General features: G+C 42.0%; 1 protein-coding gene across 3 annotated transcripts in view; it reads left to right on the top strand.

Annotated features, from left to right (window-relative positions):
• The window catches only part of fam13b (family with sequence similarity 13 member B), a 73147-nt gene that overhangs the window by 14072 nt on the left and 41597 nt on the right, over nt 1-17478 (top strand). For all 3 annotated transcript variants that reach the window (XM_079557248.1, XM_079557250.1, XM_079557249.1), the window contains exons 2-6: nt 1840-1987; nt 4097-4303; nt 9134-9346; nt 11851-12028; nt 12757-12901. In XM_079557248.1, the coding sequence (XP_079413374.1) occupies nt 4138-4303; nt 9134-9346; nt 11851-12028; nt 12757-12901 (702 nt within the window). In that variant the 5' untranslated portion in view covers nt 1840-1987; nt 4097-4137. The remainder of the gene's footprint in view (nt 1-1839; nt 1988-4096; nt 4304-9133; nt 9347-11850; nt 12029-12756; nt 12902-17478) is intronic.

Raw genomic sequence — 17478 nt, forward strand, 5'->3', positions numbered from 1 at the left:
GCGGTGGGAGTTTGGGAACGCTAAGTGCCCCTTATCGGTCGGTGTCATCGTGTTACCTGTCTGCGAGTCACTGCCAAGAATCAAAGACAATTAATAGAGTCAACTCAACAGATTTTCTGATATTCTTTTCATACTTGGCCAAAATGAGCAACATTTTTGGTGACGTTGAAGGTGAAGTGAAAGTGAAGTGAAAAACTAAACAACAGAGGTGACGAGGTGGAGATTTTTCTCTCTTGACGTCCCTTGTAATCAACACATTACATTACAACACATTACAAAACTTTCAGGACCGCTTTTCTGGACTTTTCAGAGGGATTTATTTGTATTTATTTCCTAGCCAACAAAAAGAAGGTGAAATTAGATTTTTTTTTTAAATTTTTATGATGCTCCGATTCAGCTTTTGTGCGTCCTCTTTTCTTCAGTGTGAGATAAATAAAGTATTTTATTTCTTATCATGATGGTACAGATCAATGATCAAGGGATTATGCACAACGAGGTGTCCATTATCAGAAATGGCTGGACGACGCGGAGGCATGAACAGTCGCTTCCGCAGAGTCCAGTTATTTTGATAGTAGACACCTCGGAGTGCATTATCCCGCTTAAACCATGGTCCCGCAAACTGAAACTGTTCATTGGGGCCTGTTTGCTTATTTTTTAAAGTCCTGGGCAGGAGTTATTTCACTTTTTAATCTCTTTTACCTGAAAGTAGTTCCAGCTCAGTTGTTTATTGTTACTATGGAAACAGCTGCAGTGGAGTGATATAGAGTGTGATTTAACTGTTGCCGGGCTAGGTGTACATTATCACTTTTTAACGGACACCGTCCAGCCAAACAGAATCGGGTATTCACCCAGACCATGGTATTCACCTTATTCCGCCCCGCCCACTTTTGCCACTTTTTGCTTTGTCTCGGCACTTCCGTTGTCCTGACACTTCCGGTCGAGCGCGAAGCCCGTTCATTTTAACGGAGAACGAGGGAAAATATTCTCCGCTCAAATCTGATGTTTAGTTTTGTGTAAAATGTCCAATGTTCATTTGCATCAACATGTCGACACTGCACCGTTTCTCTGCGCGGCCGAAAAACGGCTTTGTTTTCGTGTAGTAACTGATTTTATGTGGACTTCTTCAGTCCCATGTTAACAGATAGGAGAAAAGGGGCGGGCACAATTCATGGCGGCGCCCACGCGAGGCTCCGGAATAAGGTGAATAACTTAATAAACTAATGGAAAAACATTTAACAAGGATCACAGGACTTTTCGACACTATCCTTTGGACAGGCTATTTTATATTCATATGAACAGCTCACATAAAGTGATCTGATCATTACAACTTATCAGTTATTATAACAGTTATAACAGCATTCATTCATGCATTCATAAACTAAAATACAAAAAACACTTAGCCGCTCTAGCAGTGGCCAATTGTATTTTTTAGGCTATTTTCATACACAATTGGGTTCTAGCTGTTGATTTTATCTATACAAAGAGGACGCAAGAGTACAAATACATTTTTGAACATGTTTGCCACAACATTGTTAATAATCTCCTCTGAGCTATCTGTGCTGAATGACCCTTGTTCGCTATGCATAAATGAACACCCCCCGCCCCCCCTTATATATGGTCAAGGGACATGTACGGACATGACGGGGCATACCACCCCGTGCCAAGAAACGTAAGGAAGTAGTAGCAGGTTTTTCAAACATGTTCTGCTCTCTCTTCTCTTCTCCTCTCCCTCTGCCATGGCTGTTGGTTTACATCCTGGAACCCTGCCGCCAAGAGACGCAAATGAAACCACGACTTTCCCCTCTGATGTTTCTCTCTGGTGTGTTTTTGTGTCTGCAGCTAGTGAAGGATCCTGCTCGAGGGATTAGCGGACCGTCAATGAGGAACTACCGGCTCATCTTTTGCCACAACCTGAAGCAGCCATAGATGTTTTACCCCTTCACAGGTGTGGGGAGGAGCGGATAGGACACACTTTTACTGCTACACGGTGAGCATGCACGCACACACGCACACACACACACACACACACACACACACACACGTACGCACATGCACACACACACATGCACACACGCACGCACACACACACATACGCTTCAACAAATCTGCTTAAAACAGCAACATTTTCAGTCTTCTGTTGGGTGTAATAATGGTCTGGTAGGGCTCTTCGTGCTACTACCTACGGGCATGTGGGTTTTATTGAGTAAATATTTTATAAACGTGACCTAGTATCTCCATACTTTGCAGCAGGGGAGTCCAAAGTTTTGTCATTGAGAGGTTTTGAGGTCTGAGTCCCACAGCATTATGTAGACTTTGCTTAATGCAGCTCTGTCTCACAGAATTTGTTTTTTTTGGCTGGAATTAGGCAGAATAATTACATTTTCTGTAAAAGAAGAAGAAGACGATCTTTATTTATCTTTATTTATATAGCGCCTTTCACAGACATAAATAAATAAAAGTGCTTTCATTTATTTATTTAAGATGGGACAGTGCATATTAATTAACATGAGTCCTCAAAGTCCACATGTAAATATGCCAGAGTTAGCCACAATGGCTAATTTTCATCTGCAGTCCCAGCTTTACATGAGACAATTGTACATTCACTTGTAGCGTCAGTTTCCCCTGGGACAGAAGCGCTGTTGCGTCTGCACACGTCTGCGCCAACGACCTGACCACCACCATACATTGACTCATACACACACATCATTCATCCAGTGGTAGGGGAAACCGGAGTACCCGGAGGAAACCTACGCAGATACGGGGAGAACATGCAAACTCCACACAGAAAGGCCCCGTCCAGGTGGGAATAGAACCCTGGACTTTCTAGCTGTGAAGCGAGAGCGCTAACCACTGCGCTACCGTGCCGCCGAGTAAAAGAAAAAATAGGGCTGGATTACCGTTAAACGATGCCTGTCTGGTAGCAGAAAAATAGTCTTGGTACGTACCGGTATTGAAACAGTGGAAGTATCGAAAAAGAACTGAAAATAAAACCTTATGTCTTAAAGGCACTATATAGAGCCCAGACCTATTCACCAGAACTGCCTCTAAAATCCTGCCCTGTCACTCGCGCTCACACGAGCTTAATATAGAGACTGCAGTTACGCGTAACACCTGAGGCGGCAGTAGTGAGTATAAAACGACCAACTTGCATCTAGTCCCTTTAAGATCCAAGTTTTTATGCAGTTGGTCCAGGGACAGCATTAAAGGAAGTGATGTTGTTTCAGCTCAAATAAATTATAGATTTTTTTCAATATTTTCCCCCATTTTTGCTAAATTTTTACTTTACTTCATTTGTTTATTTGGAGAGGACAGTGCACATTAATGAACACTTTGTACAGTTACTTTGTGTAAATACGCCAGATTTAGTCCTGGGCTACTTTCCATCCATAGTCCTCGTACATTTAAGACAACAAATGTTTAAAACAAACAAATATTGACATATATTATTTACACTTTTTCCTTTTTTCCCAATTTGTTTTTAAATGTTTTATGTTTGTCCCATTTACCCCCAAATTTAAATTTTTTTTTCTTAACATTGCCCTAATTTTCCCAATTTGTTTCCCTCATTTTTCCCTTTTAATTCCCAATTTCCCAATACTTTTTTTTATTTTTATTTCTTTATTTTATTTTATTTTTTTACATATTTTTTTACATATTTTTTTTCCTTATTTGTGCCACAATTTCTTCCAACATTTTAGGGACAATTTTTTTTCGCTTTGCTGCGACCACTAAAGCACATGAACACAAGGCACTGGTGATTTCCGCTTCCCAACTGGGAACATTCATCTTTCCCAGAGCACTGGAAGGCAGCGTAATAAAAAAAAGAGTTTGTAATGTGGCACCAGCAAGACTAGCATAGCTGCTGTTACTAAGCAACAGTGTATAAAGCAGACTCTTGGTTGGACATTTACTTAATGCACACTCTAGTTTACACTTATTCTGTCTATAAGCAAAGAACACCATTTCTTTACTTGCACTGGGATTCAGGTATTGTGAGAGCTGGAAAGGAGTTGGGCAGCTGATTTAAGTGTCTACACGACTCCCTCCTGATTTTGTCGTCCTTGTAAAACATGCCTGTGCCCTTCCTCCCCGACAGACGCTAGGCCTCGGGGTTGTGGTGAGGAGGAGGAGCGGGCCATGAGGAAGAGCGTTTCTCCGTTGCCAGGCGATGAAGGCGGGAGCTCGGCCCAAAGCACGCGGGTGTTTGGCGTCCCGTTGGAGGAGGTGACGCGCGCGCACACCATCGGCGGACACGAGGTCCCCGCGCTGGTCAAGCACATCGTGGACTACATCGAGGAGCACGGTGAGGCTGTGGTTTAGATACACGACACCACCATCTGCTGGCGTTTTGTAGAAGTACACTTCCTAGCAGCACATTCCCTGAGTTGTCTTTTCTAGATGTGCACATTGTTTTTAGGTTAGGGCGCCTGAGTAAAGCATAATGTAGGCCCTTTAAGGAGGGGCTCAGTGCCCTTTATAAGTATGAGATAGAATATCGGAGGTACTTTTCCATATGGCTACCTCTTTGTTTACGCCAAACCTACATCATGTGTTTGTTTTCCAATCGTTCCATTTCTCTAATCTGACCACAGGAAACATCTCATATTATTATAATGTTTTTTCCCTTGACAAATTGGAGACACTTCTTGTGTGTCTTGTGTGTTGGTGAGAGCAGGGGTTTTCCAAAATATGTGTTGAACGGCTGGAAGGAGGGACAGGTGTAAATGAGCCAGAACTGCAGAAATATTTGCGTAACAGGGGAATCACAGTCAATTACATCCTTTTGTTTACGCATATTAAGTAGCCATGTGAACTCCCGATTACAGCTGTTTGACTCGATTCTACTTAAGTTCTGACTACTCCTCTCCTACTCTAAAGGCGACATGTTTGCACTGCAAATGTAAGTCTTACATTATATTTTAGCAGGTTCAGACTCTTCTCAGTGAGAGAATTTGTAAGTTGCTCTGGATGTTAGCACTAGCCGCGTTAGCATTAGTGAATATGTTGAGATGATTTATTATGGAATCGTGCCTGTACTACAGAGATGGTATGGCCTTACAGCAAGACCCAATATGATGAATTGAGATGCTTTTGCACTCCCCTGTTGCACAAATATTTCTACAGTTCTGGCTCATTTACTCCTGTCCCAACCATGTCCCAACTTCCGGCCGTTCACACTTGTTTGAGGCTGTGCATGCGCAAAGTGACCCAACATATATTTCGGAAATGAGGAATTGTAGTAATTGTGTAAACAGAGTGTTCCAGAGCCTCGGACCAGCCACTGAAAATATTATGTTCCAGAGCAGTGGTTCTCCAACTTATCCCATCAATAAAGCATGACTAATCTCCTAACCAGACTTGCTTGACAAGTACCAGAAGAAACCCTGTTAGCACCCACTCTAGAACATCAGTGATATTGCTAGTAGTTCCTTTGAAAATATGGTTGCACAGCCTTTATGAAATTTCTACCCCTTTCCTGTAACCGAGGATCAATAGTCAACATCTCTTTTTCAAACGCGCTTCGGAGAGCGAGAGAGAAGTGTTGGGTTTAAAGCTGTTCACTACACAACACCACGCCCCCTCGGACAAAAAACAAAGAAAAGAAATGCAATAATATATAAAATGTCCAGATCGTGACTTTCACAAGCTTTTGATTGTCATTTATTAAACTTCTGTTCATCACAGAGCTCCCAAAATCACACATAAGGTGTATTACAGTGTCTAGTTTCGTAATAATAAAACCCCCCGCAAAAACAAGTTTTTCCGTTTTTGGCACTCAATGTGTTGTCAAACAAAACAAAAAAGTCATTGAAATGTATAGTCCCAAATACCTTACATAAACAATCACTGAACACCTATTATGGACTGAGGTGTTGGTGTGACCTGATGTGACTGCGTTGCATCACTCAGCAGCCACATATGTCTCACCCAGCGGCTCGATAAGATGAAGCCAACGTCTCCACGCTCCACTGGTCTCTCTCGTTACATAAGCCCTCTGTCGACAGCGGTGTCTCAGCTGCGAGGAGCGCCACAGTCCTCCGCTAACACTCAGGCAAATGCCTTTCGCATCCGTTAACACTGTCGGACGTACCCCGGGCACGGATAAATCCAATCATTTGGGCTGGAGCACCAGCAATTGAATTTTCCCTGCTTTCTGAATGTTGGATTAAATGGTTGAATAAGATGTGCGGGTGTGACTTGCATTCAAAATAAGCGTTCACTGTTTAGAAAAAAGGTACAAAAGCGAGCTCTGAGAAGTCCTTTGTGAAGCCAGGCATGGGAAGGCCACACTTCCACTGGGCATGGGATGGTTCACAGCTTTAGACCCGACAGAGGAGTGCAGTGGGCGCCTCAGGAGTTTTATCATTTGGGACCGGCCCTTGTTACTGTCGGGAGTTTTGATCCACCTAGAAATTTGTTTATTATAAGATACAACGCTGCAAAACTGCTGATGGGTTATAGGGGTGTGCACGTGCGTTGTCCAATGATATCACCAAAGCGTTCACGCGTCAAGAGTAGATGAATGTTTCAAATACTTTTTCCACTGATCTCCAAGTTAATATGCGACGTATGAACAATGCATGACTATTACTAGTTACTACTGGTTACAACTTTTTCCTATTTAAAAACACATTTTGATCTCATTTTCGCATTTTTTCTTCTAATTTTTGATAACTTATATTTTCTCTCTGCCAGTATTTTCTCCCTCCAACCCAGCCCTAGTTATTACGGAGGAACTTAGAGTTGGCAGATCTTGTTTTTCCTCAGTGTTTACAGCGGTCCTATTGTCTGGCACAGATCAGAGAACTGCCCGTGTTATCTGCAGATCAGCCACAAGTTGTTTTCAGCCAAAAACACACTTGACGACGGAGACACAGGGTTGAGCGTTGTCGCGTTAACCAGCTCTCCCACAATAATAAAGGTGTTCATTCAGCGTGCGTTGGCCTTTAGTTGGGCAATAACTACCGCTGGTCAGTGTCATTTTCGGGACAATTTCAGCTGGATTCGGGATCCGAGCCTAGAAAAATTCTAGAGAGCCGAGATTTTAGGACTGGCTCAAATGTTTCATGACGGCCCCAAAAATTCTCGGGACATCTGGTCACCCTGTCTCCAACAGTCAGCAGAAATATATCGAATTCATCCAGTTTTTACATGTGGGGCGCTAATGCCTTTCTTTTTAAGCCCAACTTGACCATTTCTTGTCCATTTTCTTGACCCACGTGGACACTTCTGTTGTGTGAAGCTGCTAGACAATAATCTGCTCACTTCGTGCTGGATTTCTTATCTCTGTCCAACTTTTAATCATCATGTCGTCATTTTTGTTTTGTGGTTAGTAAAAGCCACAGCCAGTTACCCCACAAAATCATTGATGCTGGACGTGAGCGGTCAATTCCAGCCGCCTAGGGTCTGCTTGATTGGGGCCTACACAACAAATGCTTAATCTTTGTCGATCTGTCTGTAGTGAGACAGAGGCTATTGCAGCAAAGAAAGAGGCTCAAATAAGGACTCAACATCTCCTACACATTTGCATACATTGTTTAAAAAATCTCATCTTATCATGTTGAAGAAACAGAATGTTAAAGCAGCCGCCCGACGTGGTCGCGACACAGAGGAATGTCTGTTGTCTTTCTTCACTGTGTTCACGGGTCACAAAGGCCTGGTTTTACATAATGTACATTCACGGGCAGGGAACTGAACCGGCCACATTTGCTTCTCACCACAACATATTCAAAACATGATAATATCTCTACTGTTCAGTCGTTGCGATGTAACCTTTTGTTTTGGACATAAACGTTCCTTTTTGCAATGCTAAACAGAAGAGTAACTATAGATACAGACGGCATCTCGTCACAGAAGGGGGCGTGGCCTCGCCGAGGGGGAAAATAGAATCTTTTGGGAAACACAGTTTTTCACTCTTTTAAGACATTTTCTGGTGGAATATGAACTTATTTATCACATGAATAAAGTCAAGTGTAAATCAGGCCCATATGGATATTTTCTCACAGCAGATTGTTTTGTAGAAGTGAAAAAACGAGTTTATGTATTTATGGGCTGTTGAGCCACTTTTCTCCTCTCCATGTCTTTGTATCTTTATTTAGTAGAAAACTATATTCATAATTCAGTGTTTGTTAAAGTAGTTTTTGAGTAATTAGAGAAAGTTTACATTTTTTCAAAATTGTTTTCCCCCTTAACTGTTTTCAAACATGACCATTTATGGGCAATTCCAGAGATGCCGTCTGTATCTATGCTATATTTATGGACAAACACAAGATATATGGGATAGGATCACTCAAGCATGTGTAGAGAATCCACAATACACTTTGCAGTTAACGTTTTTAAAGGTAGAGTGTGTGGCTTTTTTCTCTAAATATATAAAAGTTGTGCATCCCCGAACACAAGTTTAAAAATCGGATAATTCTTTACTAATAGCAATTGCACTATTCATTTATGTAAAAAGGAAAACACATTTTACGTGATGTAAAAGTTGCTACCCACTGCCTATTGTCCAGTCAGAAAGCCCGCTGAACACCAGGTTAGAACAGAAAAGGTGCGTGGCCCAGCACACCCAAATGACCTGGAGTCCAAATCTGGTCCTTACGAACGTTTTGACACAGCAGATTGTCCATTAGAAGGGGAAAAACTGGCACTTGAAGCTGTCCATTAGCATGTAGCATGAAGCTATCGTTAGATTGTGGTTAGCATTCCCCGTTTTATGTACAAATTTGGGCTGTTTAACCCATTTTTTTTCTTTGTATATTTATTTGGTAGAGAATACTTCCCATAATTCAGCATAGCAGGTGAAAGGGTAGTTCTTTTCCCTTTTATTTTTCTTCGTCGTGATAAAGATACCGTTATAGAATTAAACGGACTTCATCGCCCTCTCAAGGAAGGCTCTTTTATCACATGACATTGGGACAACAGCTTGCACTGAACAACAGTGGCATTTACATTTTCAAGTGCAGCTGGTGGTACACGGAGCAATGACGAGATAAACTTGAATCTAAATGAACTTTATTATCACAGAGGAAGTTTGTCTTGGGCTATTCACCCATGCTGCTGTCGAACCAGTGCACATAAGGCAACACTCCATTAAAAAAATAGGCCGTCAATTGTCCATTGTGCATGTGCGCAGGTGACTTGGACGTGGAGGGCGTGTTTCTAGTGAACGGGAATGCGGAGCGTGTGGACTGGCTGCGTCAGAGGTACGATTGCGGCGAGCCAGTGCAGCTGCAGAGGGAGGCGGACCTGGCCTCAGCCGTGTCCCTGCTGAGGCTCTTCCTCCAGGAGCTGCCCGAGCCCGTCATCCCCCAAGACGTCCAGAAGAACATCCTGCAACTGCGCCAAGGTACGGGGCAAAGTGAGACACGAGGAGGGTTCACGTCAGATTAATCCTCGGCCCTTCTCTGGCTCTTTTGCTTCTGTTTTCCCGTCACTGTCCTAATCCTCTCCCATTCTCCGCTCATTGAGATTGCAGCCGTGCACAACTGTGTCACATCACAGCGCGTCCATTGTGTTCTCTCATCTCATTAGCAATAGCTCTATTTATAAACCCTACGTGACTTTCGAAATGCCGTGGCCCGTAATCTTATCATTGTTGACTCTACAAAGTACGATAACTTGGCAAAAATGGCAAGTGCATGGAGTTCAGCGACATAAAGTTTACGTTTTTACGATATAAGTGCATAATGACCCCGGTAGCATGTTGTAAAAGTGCTACTAGCGCGCTGTGAAAAGGAAACTGTGGCAAAGTGCCCTAGTTAAGTTTTAACTGTTAACTATAATCCCAACTCATCCCATAACAACCTCGACACAGTCCAAACCAAGTTTACGAGCATGTTTCATAACGTTCAGGTTAACACACAATTAAAGCAGTACTAAGTAACGTGTTTACCTTAATAAATCCTTTTCGTAGTCCCTGTGGGGGTAATACAAGTGTTTATGGGATGATTGGAGGGTCTTTCATCTCCCCTTGGTGTCTCTGGACAGAAAGCTATGTTTGCAACTTCACTGCCACCGGTCTGGAGAAAGCAATACACACTAATGGAATCACGAAGAAGAAGCTAACATGCTAACGGGCAAAGCTAACTGCGGGCTAGCGTCACTTTAAACAGTATTTACAGCCAAGTTTGAGGGAAAAAAAATATTTCCATTATATAATTGGATGCACAGTAACCCTCTCTCCCTTCGCCCTTCGCTGTTGCGCTTATGGCCTCTAGGGGGAAGAGTTACTTAGTACTGCTTTAACGTATACGGCTGAAGTGACTAAACTACGGTTTCATGTATTACTTGGAGGAATCAAATTTTCAGGTGGATACTTTATGTCAGTGGATGTTAAAGGAATAGGCCACCGTTTTTCCATATATGTTCTTACCTGAGCTTAGACGAGTTGATGCGTACCTGTCTGGTCTTTATGCGTGCGCTCAGTCACGCAAAAAGGCTGAAGATGTTGTTAGCATTTAGCCTCTCCTCCTGGGGGCCAAACAGGGGTGAAGTTAGAAGCGACCAAACTCTTCCACCGTATTTAAATAGGGGAAACGTGAAAGAGCTTGGTCACAGGTACGCAACAACTCGTCTAAGCTCAGGTAAGAACATATCTCAGTATGGAAAAACTGTGGCCTATTCCTTTTAATAAGGCCAGTCTTGAAGTGTAGCCAGATCCTGTCATAGATACATTATATGCATAGACTGCCCCCCATTCCTTTGTACAACATGATTCCACTGTTACTGCATCTGCACTGCTCGGCGATCGCGGAGTTAATCTAAAAACATAAATGTGGAAGAACTTGGGCGTAGCAGTATTATTAGCTGCTGAAGCCTAATAGGAACTGGGGGCAGGCTCTGGAAGTTCCTCGCTGTGATGGACTTTCCATTCAACTTTTTTGCCCCTCTTTAAAGTCACTATTCTAAATATAGGGACTGGCTTCAAAAATCCAGCCAAATTGCTAGCATGACTGAGCTTCAGTTAGCCCACACTGAACGCTATGAGGGAAGCCACCCTCACTTAGTCTATTGCTATTCTACAGTCTGTGGCTAAAGTCTTATTGCTTATCTGTAAGTCTACATGCATTGCACATTTCAGGGTTTCTCTGGGGCATTAAAAAGTATTGAAAAAGTCACTCAAACTGGCATTAAATCAGATTTTGGGGCATAAACGATGTCATTGCTCAAATATTGTATTTGCATAAGTTCGTTGAAAAACAAACTTCTGCAGTTTTGGCAGAAATTGTCCACATTTTTTTTGTTGAAAAGTTTCTTGTTTTCCAATTTGCTTTTCAATATCAAAAATTCCCCTCACTCCTCTGATTGATGGAATGTTTGCAAATATTAAGAAATAGAATATGTTGTTGTTGCAATTATGGTATTAAAATATAGGATATGGGCATTAGCAATGGAATTAAAAAAGCATAAAATGTGATTATTTTGTTGCCACCTGTAGAATTTACTAGAATGTGGACGTGTGTTTGCATTTTGATGTTAAGTAAGTCACAGTCTGGCAGGTTTACACATGGACCAATGAGGCAATTTCATGTCCAATCAGGAGAAGAGGGGGGAGGAACTTTGATCATTTGCTTGGGAATTGGCTGTCTCTTTAAAGGTGTGTTATGGAACTTTTTATGTGAAAAAACCCCCACAACAATAGGGGCGGGACCCTTTCCAGGTCTTCATAAATACATCCATGGATCCTCTTCACTCGCTCACACAGCAGCAGAAGCAGTTACAAGGGAGATAAACAAAGATCTGCCCAGGCCCACACCCCCTCCGAAACTCGTCTAACCTCTCACTTCAAGAAAGCAAACAGGGACAAAAAAAAGTAGTAACGCAAGTCTCTTGATTGTTTGCGGTTGCCAGACTCCGGCGGTGAGGAGGAGCAGTGCCGACGGCTGAGGTCCTGTCTGCAGCAGCTGCCCCAGGTGAACTACAGCCTGCTCAGGTTCCTCTGCAGGTTCCTGTCCAGCGTGGCCTCACTGCAACAGGACAGCTGGAACGTGGGGGCGCTGGCTGCCGTCTTTGGACCGGACATCTTCCAGTGAGTGCACGCTGCTCTGCTCTTCTACATCTTCACTAGTTTAACCTCTTAACCCCCCCGTCTTAACCAAGCACATTTTCTTTTTGATTTGACCTAAATCAAAAAATCTAAAAGCTTCTTTAAAAGGGAAACGTCAAAATAGAGAGAAACGCAAGATATAAATGTGAATGAAAACGCAGCAAAAAGAGTTTCAAAAGAGCTACAAAGACAAGGGACAAAAACGCAGCAAAACGGGCAACAAAAAGTGATGAAAAAGGAACAAAAATGTGTCAAAAATGTGATAAAAAGCGACAAAAATGCTACGAAAACAAGAAACAAAACACAGAAAAACAGGCGACAAAAACGCAATAAAAACGTGACATAAAAGCACAAAAAATACGACGAAAAAGTAACAACAATCTTGCGTTGGAGTTTTTAGATTTGGGATGAAGCCGAACTGGAGAAAATGTGCTTGGTTTAAGGCGGTGGTTAAGCGGCACTACACTGTTGTGAGTCCATGTTTGATCTCTGAACTTGCACAATACTACACTGATTGCCATTGAGAGCTATATATTATATATATACTTTTGGCCATATATTGTATTTTAGAGACTTTTGGGATAAGCAACTCAATATATAATGGATATCCTGTTATTTCCCCTCATAATGTGCAGCAACATGTACCTAGAACACTCTAGGCAGGCAGCTGTTTCTTATGCTCAGTGTGTGATGTAGTCCTGTCCTGTCAGTCTGTCCACCGATGCAGAGGACGTCCGAGAGCAGGAGAGTGTGAGCAGAGTGCTGGCAGAGCTGCTGGACAATCAGGAGGGACTGTTCGACTCAGAGGAGGACGACGTGTCCACCACCAACGACTACAGCTCCATCAACGAACAGGTACACGCAGATATGGCCCCAATCTGAAGTCTGAAAGTTATTAACTGTGCATATAAATGAATGCACATGAAGAACTGCGGCGTTTGGAATTGATTGTGGGAGTTGTGAGAATGGGAAAAAATGGATGTAAAAGCTTTAAAAAACACAATTTAGAAATATATTTGTGCTCTCTGAAAAGTTTCAGCTTGACTCATCTCCCTGTGTTCAGCTGGTGAGCCAAATCTACGAACAAATGACGTCAAATAATGAACAAAACCAGTACAGTGGTTCCGTTTGGAAGCTGAATGCTAGAATGTGGCATTTTGAGAGTGCCAGCAGCACGTGGGGGGCATCTCTCCATTTGTTGTTTTCACGCTGAAAAATGTGGTGATGTCACACTCACATGGGGCCAGGAGCTTAGATTCCATTTAAAAATCCCATTTACAAATACTGAACTGAAACCTTTCTTTAAACACTTTGTTGGCAAGCACCTTTTAAATAAAGCAACTCATGAATGTCCAAATGTGCAATAGCTGTGTTGCAAGAAGCCACAAATAAAACGACGGGGCACAGGGAGCTCTACTAGCACACTGCTCAAAATGTTGCATAACAACAAAGCGTCTGCCATTTTTCTTAAAGCCCCAATGTAATATATAGATATACTATCTGCTCCTTTAGAGTGTAAATTTGTCCTCGGCCCTGCTGAGTGATGCATGGTGGAAACGGAATCCTCCTTTGCTCTTACATAAGTGAGGGAGGCTGAGGAGAGGAAGTAAAGTTGTTTCAGAGATTCCTGAAGCCCACACTAATGAGGACCGTGTAAGAAAAGAACTGTGATGTAACCTCGGGCCCACTTGGGATTATCACCTGCTCACACATAATCCCGTTAGCCAGGCATTATATGCTGCTGTATGTTCACACCAGGGGCGAGAGATATTGACAGAAATCTATATCGCAATATTTTTAGGGATTTTCGTTTCAGTTAAAGTGAATGATTTCTAATGAATTCACTGAACTAGATTCTTTGAGGGACACGGCAACCGGCAGGTGAAAACTTTTTTTCCCACTCGTTTTGTCCCCGCTGCTGATTTTATGACGTTTTGTTGCTAGTGAGCCCGAAGACACCAGGAAATAACTACATCATCGCGCCAGCCAGACGATTTCCCACACGCATTCATTCACAAATACTGACATGTTTGGTATCCACATTGTAGCATAAAAGGCGACTGAGATGCTGCTGTAATCCAAATATGTTTTTTTCTTATCTGGGAGACGGCTGCGGCAAAAAACTGGAGATACATACTTTTCAAAAGTTTCAAAACTTTTGGGCCCGTTTTCTCAAAATGAGGTTTTCTTTACACTCTTGCAACAACATCTCCACTTTAATCGCTTCTACAGACTTGGATGGAATAATATTATGGTCAACTTATTTTTTTTTAAATATCTAATTCCTGCCTAAAATATTGACCACCTTTCTACTAAATTATTCACTTATAAATAGCTTATTAAAAACAAAACCCCTCTAAAAATGTTAAAGTGACAGTCTGTAAGTTTGTAAATTGAGGAGAGAGAGTGAAATTTGAAAGTAAACAATCAAATCCCTCCCCTCTTTAATCAGAAAACCCTTCTTTGTTTGCAAAACGAGGAGAGCAATAACAGAATTATCAAAGGTAAATGATCAAGCTCCTCCTGTCCTGATTGGACCTGACAAGCTGGTTCACAGGAAAAGCTCGTCTCATTGGTCAACGCGGGAGGAAACTAGACTGATTAGTTGCTGAGATCCCGGAAGGAGGACAACAAATTATATTACTTACTTAAAATAGCTTTCGTCGATGCAAATATTGACATTTTTTCCCTTTTTATTCATAACATGCGTTTTTGTTACTTGAAAATGACACACAACATCAGTACATTTTCCCAGTAATCAGTAAGGAGGACCAAAAGTTTAAAATTGTACAATACATTGAATTGTCCCCCCATTCACCTGCCTTAAAGCAGTACTAAGTAACGTGTTTACCATAATAAATCCTTTCCGTAGTCCCTGTGGGGGTGATACAAGTGTTTATTGGATGATTGGAGGGTCTTTCATCTCCCCCTGGTGTCTCTGGACAGAAAACCATGTTTGCAACTTGACTGCCACCGGGCCAGAGCCACCAATACACACTAATGAAATCACGAAGAAGAAGAAGCTAACATGCTAACGGGCAAAGCTAACTGTGGGCTAGCACCACTTAAACAGGATTTACAGCCAAGTTTGAGTGACAAAAATTATTTCCATTGTATAATTGGATGCACAATAACCCTCTCTCCCTTCGCCTTTCCTGTCAGCGTAGTATTTACTCTCCAAGACAATTAATAAGTTAAAAAATCGTAACTTGCTACGACACCTGCAGTTGCGCTTATGGCCTCTAGGGGCAAGAGTTACTTAGTACTGCTTTAAACACAGATCAGTGTGACCCGCATATAGCTGTTCATTACTGACACAGTTTCTCTATACGCGGCCTGTCTGCTGAATAAAGTACATCCATACATGCAAAACCAAAGTTATGCAAGAGTGATAAATGAGCTTCTGCTAACACGTCTGGAGCTCTGCCATGCTCTGAATACCAACCGTAGCATACAGCTGTACGGCGGGCGTATAATCTATCAAATGTAGGTTGGCAGTGCTATCATATAACTGTAAACTGTACAGTGTGGAATTTGTCGATGAACACTGTTTCATCATGTCTAAAGTACATATGACTCATCGTTCTCTAGTACTTAATTAGCACAGTTATTATGTCACTTTGCAAAGCTTTTACATTGACTGTAGCTAATAAAAGATAAGGTTTCAGTTTTACATTTGCGTGACGAAAAAGAATCCTTTTGACTCGATGTTGTTGCAAACGGGCGCTCCTTGTGCGTGTGCGATCGAAGAGCTGGCCCGGCTGAACATGTGGGCAGGTGTCGGATGTGTCAGCGTCCAAACTCCCACATACATCAGAGTACAAGCTGTTGAAAAGTACATACCGAACCGGGCTGTTGATATATTTACTTCGCTTAATGTTCTCTGAGGATGCTATCAGTATCCCTGAATCAGGGGCTGACACTTCACAGCCCACGCTCGAAACACACACCGCTGGGCCAAAAGGAAAGAAACAAAGTAAAGACCCAGAGTGGAATTCAGTTCTTCATTTCATAAGCAGTTACCAATTACCTGCACATGGAGTTACACGAATAAAGCATATTCACCTCTATTTGGCGTCAACAGTCCTAATTAGCATGTGCAATCTCACCTCGGCGTAGAGCTGGACAATTTACCAACAACACATCTTTATTCTGTTTCATATTGATATATCTCCATTGTTTATGTTCATATTAAAAACAAATACAGCTGATTCACGGAACAAATATTTAAACTTTGATATAAATCTCAACTCTAATAAAAAAACAAAACAAATGCTTCCCTCTCGCACAAAACGATCCTCCAGCGTGTCATCCACACTCCAAAAGTTGGTGCCGTTGCTGCCAAAGAATCTGCTGTAAACATGTTAAGAAGTCCCATGACGATCATTGAAATTGAATTGGAGATTGCAATTTCTAGGAAATTTCAATGAATCACCCAACTCGAGCTCAACCTGAACGTCTTTCACCTAATCGTTTCATAATCGAGAATGTTTCCTCAGTTTGTGCCGTAATGTTTGCAATAATTTATGTTGCCCTGTGGTGATAGTCCATTAGTCACTAGGGATGCACCGATCCGCTTTTTTGGGCTCCCGATCCGATCCCATATTATTGACACTTCATCTGGCCGATACGATCCGATACAGTCTTTTTGTATTATTAGATTTTTATATAATGTATATCATTATATATTATTGCCTATGGATATTACCAGTTTTACCACTAGTTTTACCAGTTGTATTTTTTTCATAAACAATGGAAGACGTTTTGGCTTTAGCTTTGAATTTTAACCCCTTAACTCCCACCTGAACCGAACACATTTTCTCCAGTTTGGCTTTACCCCAATCCAAAAGCTTCTGGAAAAAGGTGTGAAAATAGCAACAAAACTGAGACGAAAACAATGATGAAGATGTGACAAAAAATTACCAAAAAATGACAAAAAATGTATTTAAAAAAATGACAAAAAAGTTACAAAATGAGTTGAATACCCCCCCCAAAAAAGATGGAAAAAAATTTGATGACATGAAGAAAAAGATCCATTTTGAGGAGTTTTGTAGGTCTTAGCTTTCAAATGAGGCGTTACACTGGCCTACAGGATTTGGGTAAAGCTGAACTGGAGAAAATGTTCAGGCGGGAGTGAAGAGGTTAAATTAGAAAGTTTTTCAGAAGCAGGTGTTTGAATTCTGTTTTGAAATGTGTCTTGTAAGCCCACGAGAGCTGAGCACTTATGTGAAAGACACAATAATAAGAATAAATCAAATCAAATAAATCAATTCAGTGTCCTAGCTTAGCGATAGCATGAAGGCCGTGAATCTGCGGTCCTGGATCTGCAGCGGCTCCATCTGCAGGTTTACCGCTGTGCTGTGATAAACCCTCGAAGTGCGGCGGTGCGGTAAACCTGCAGATTCAGGGACGCAGATTCACGGCCGTCTTGC

Source organism: Gobius niger (genome assembly GCF_951799975.1).
Source record: "Gobius niger genome assembly, chromosome: 5".
Taxonomy (NCBI): domain Eukaryota; kingdom Metazoa; phylum Chordata; class Actinopteri; order Gobiiformes; family Gobiidae; genus Gobius; species Gobius niger.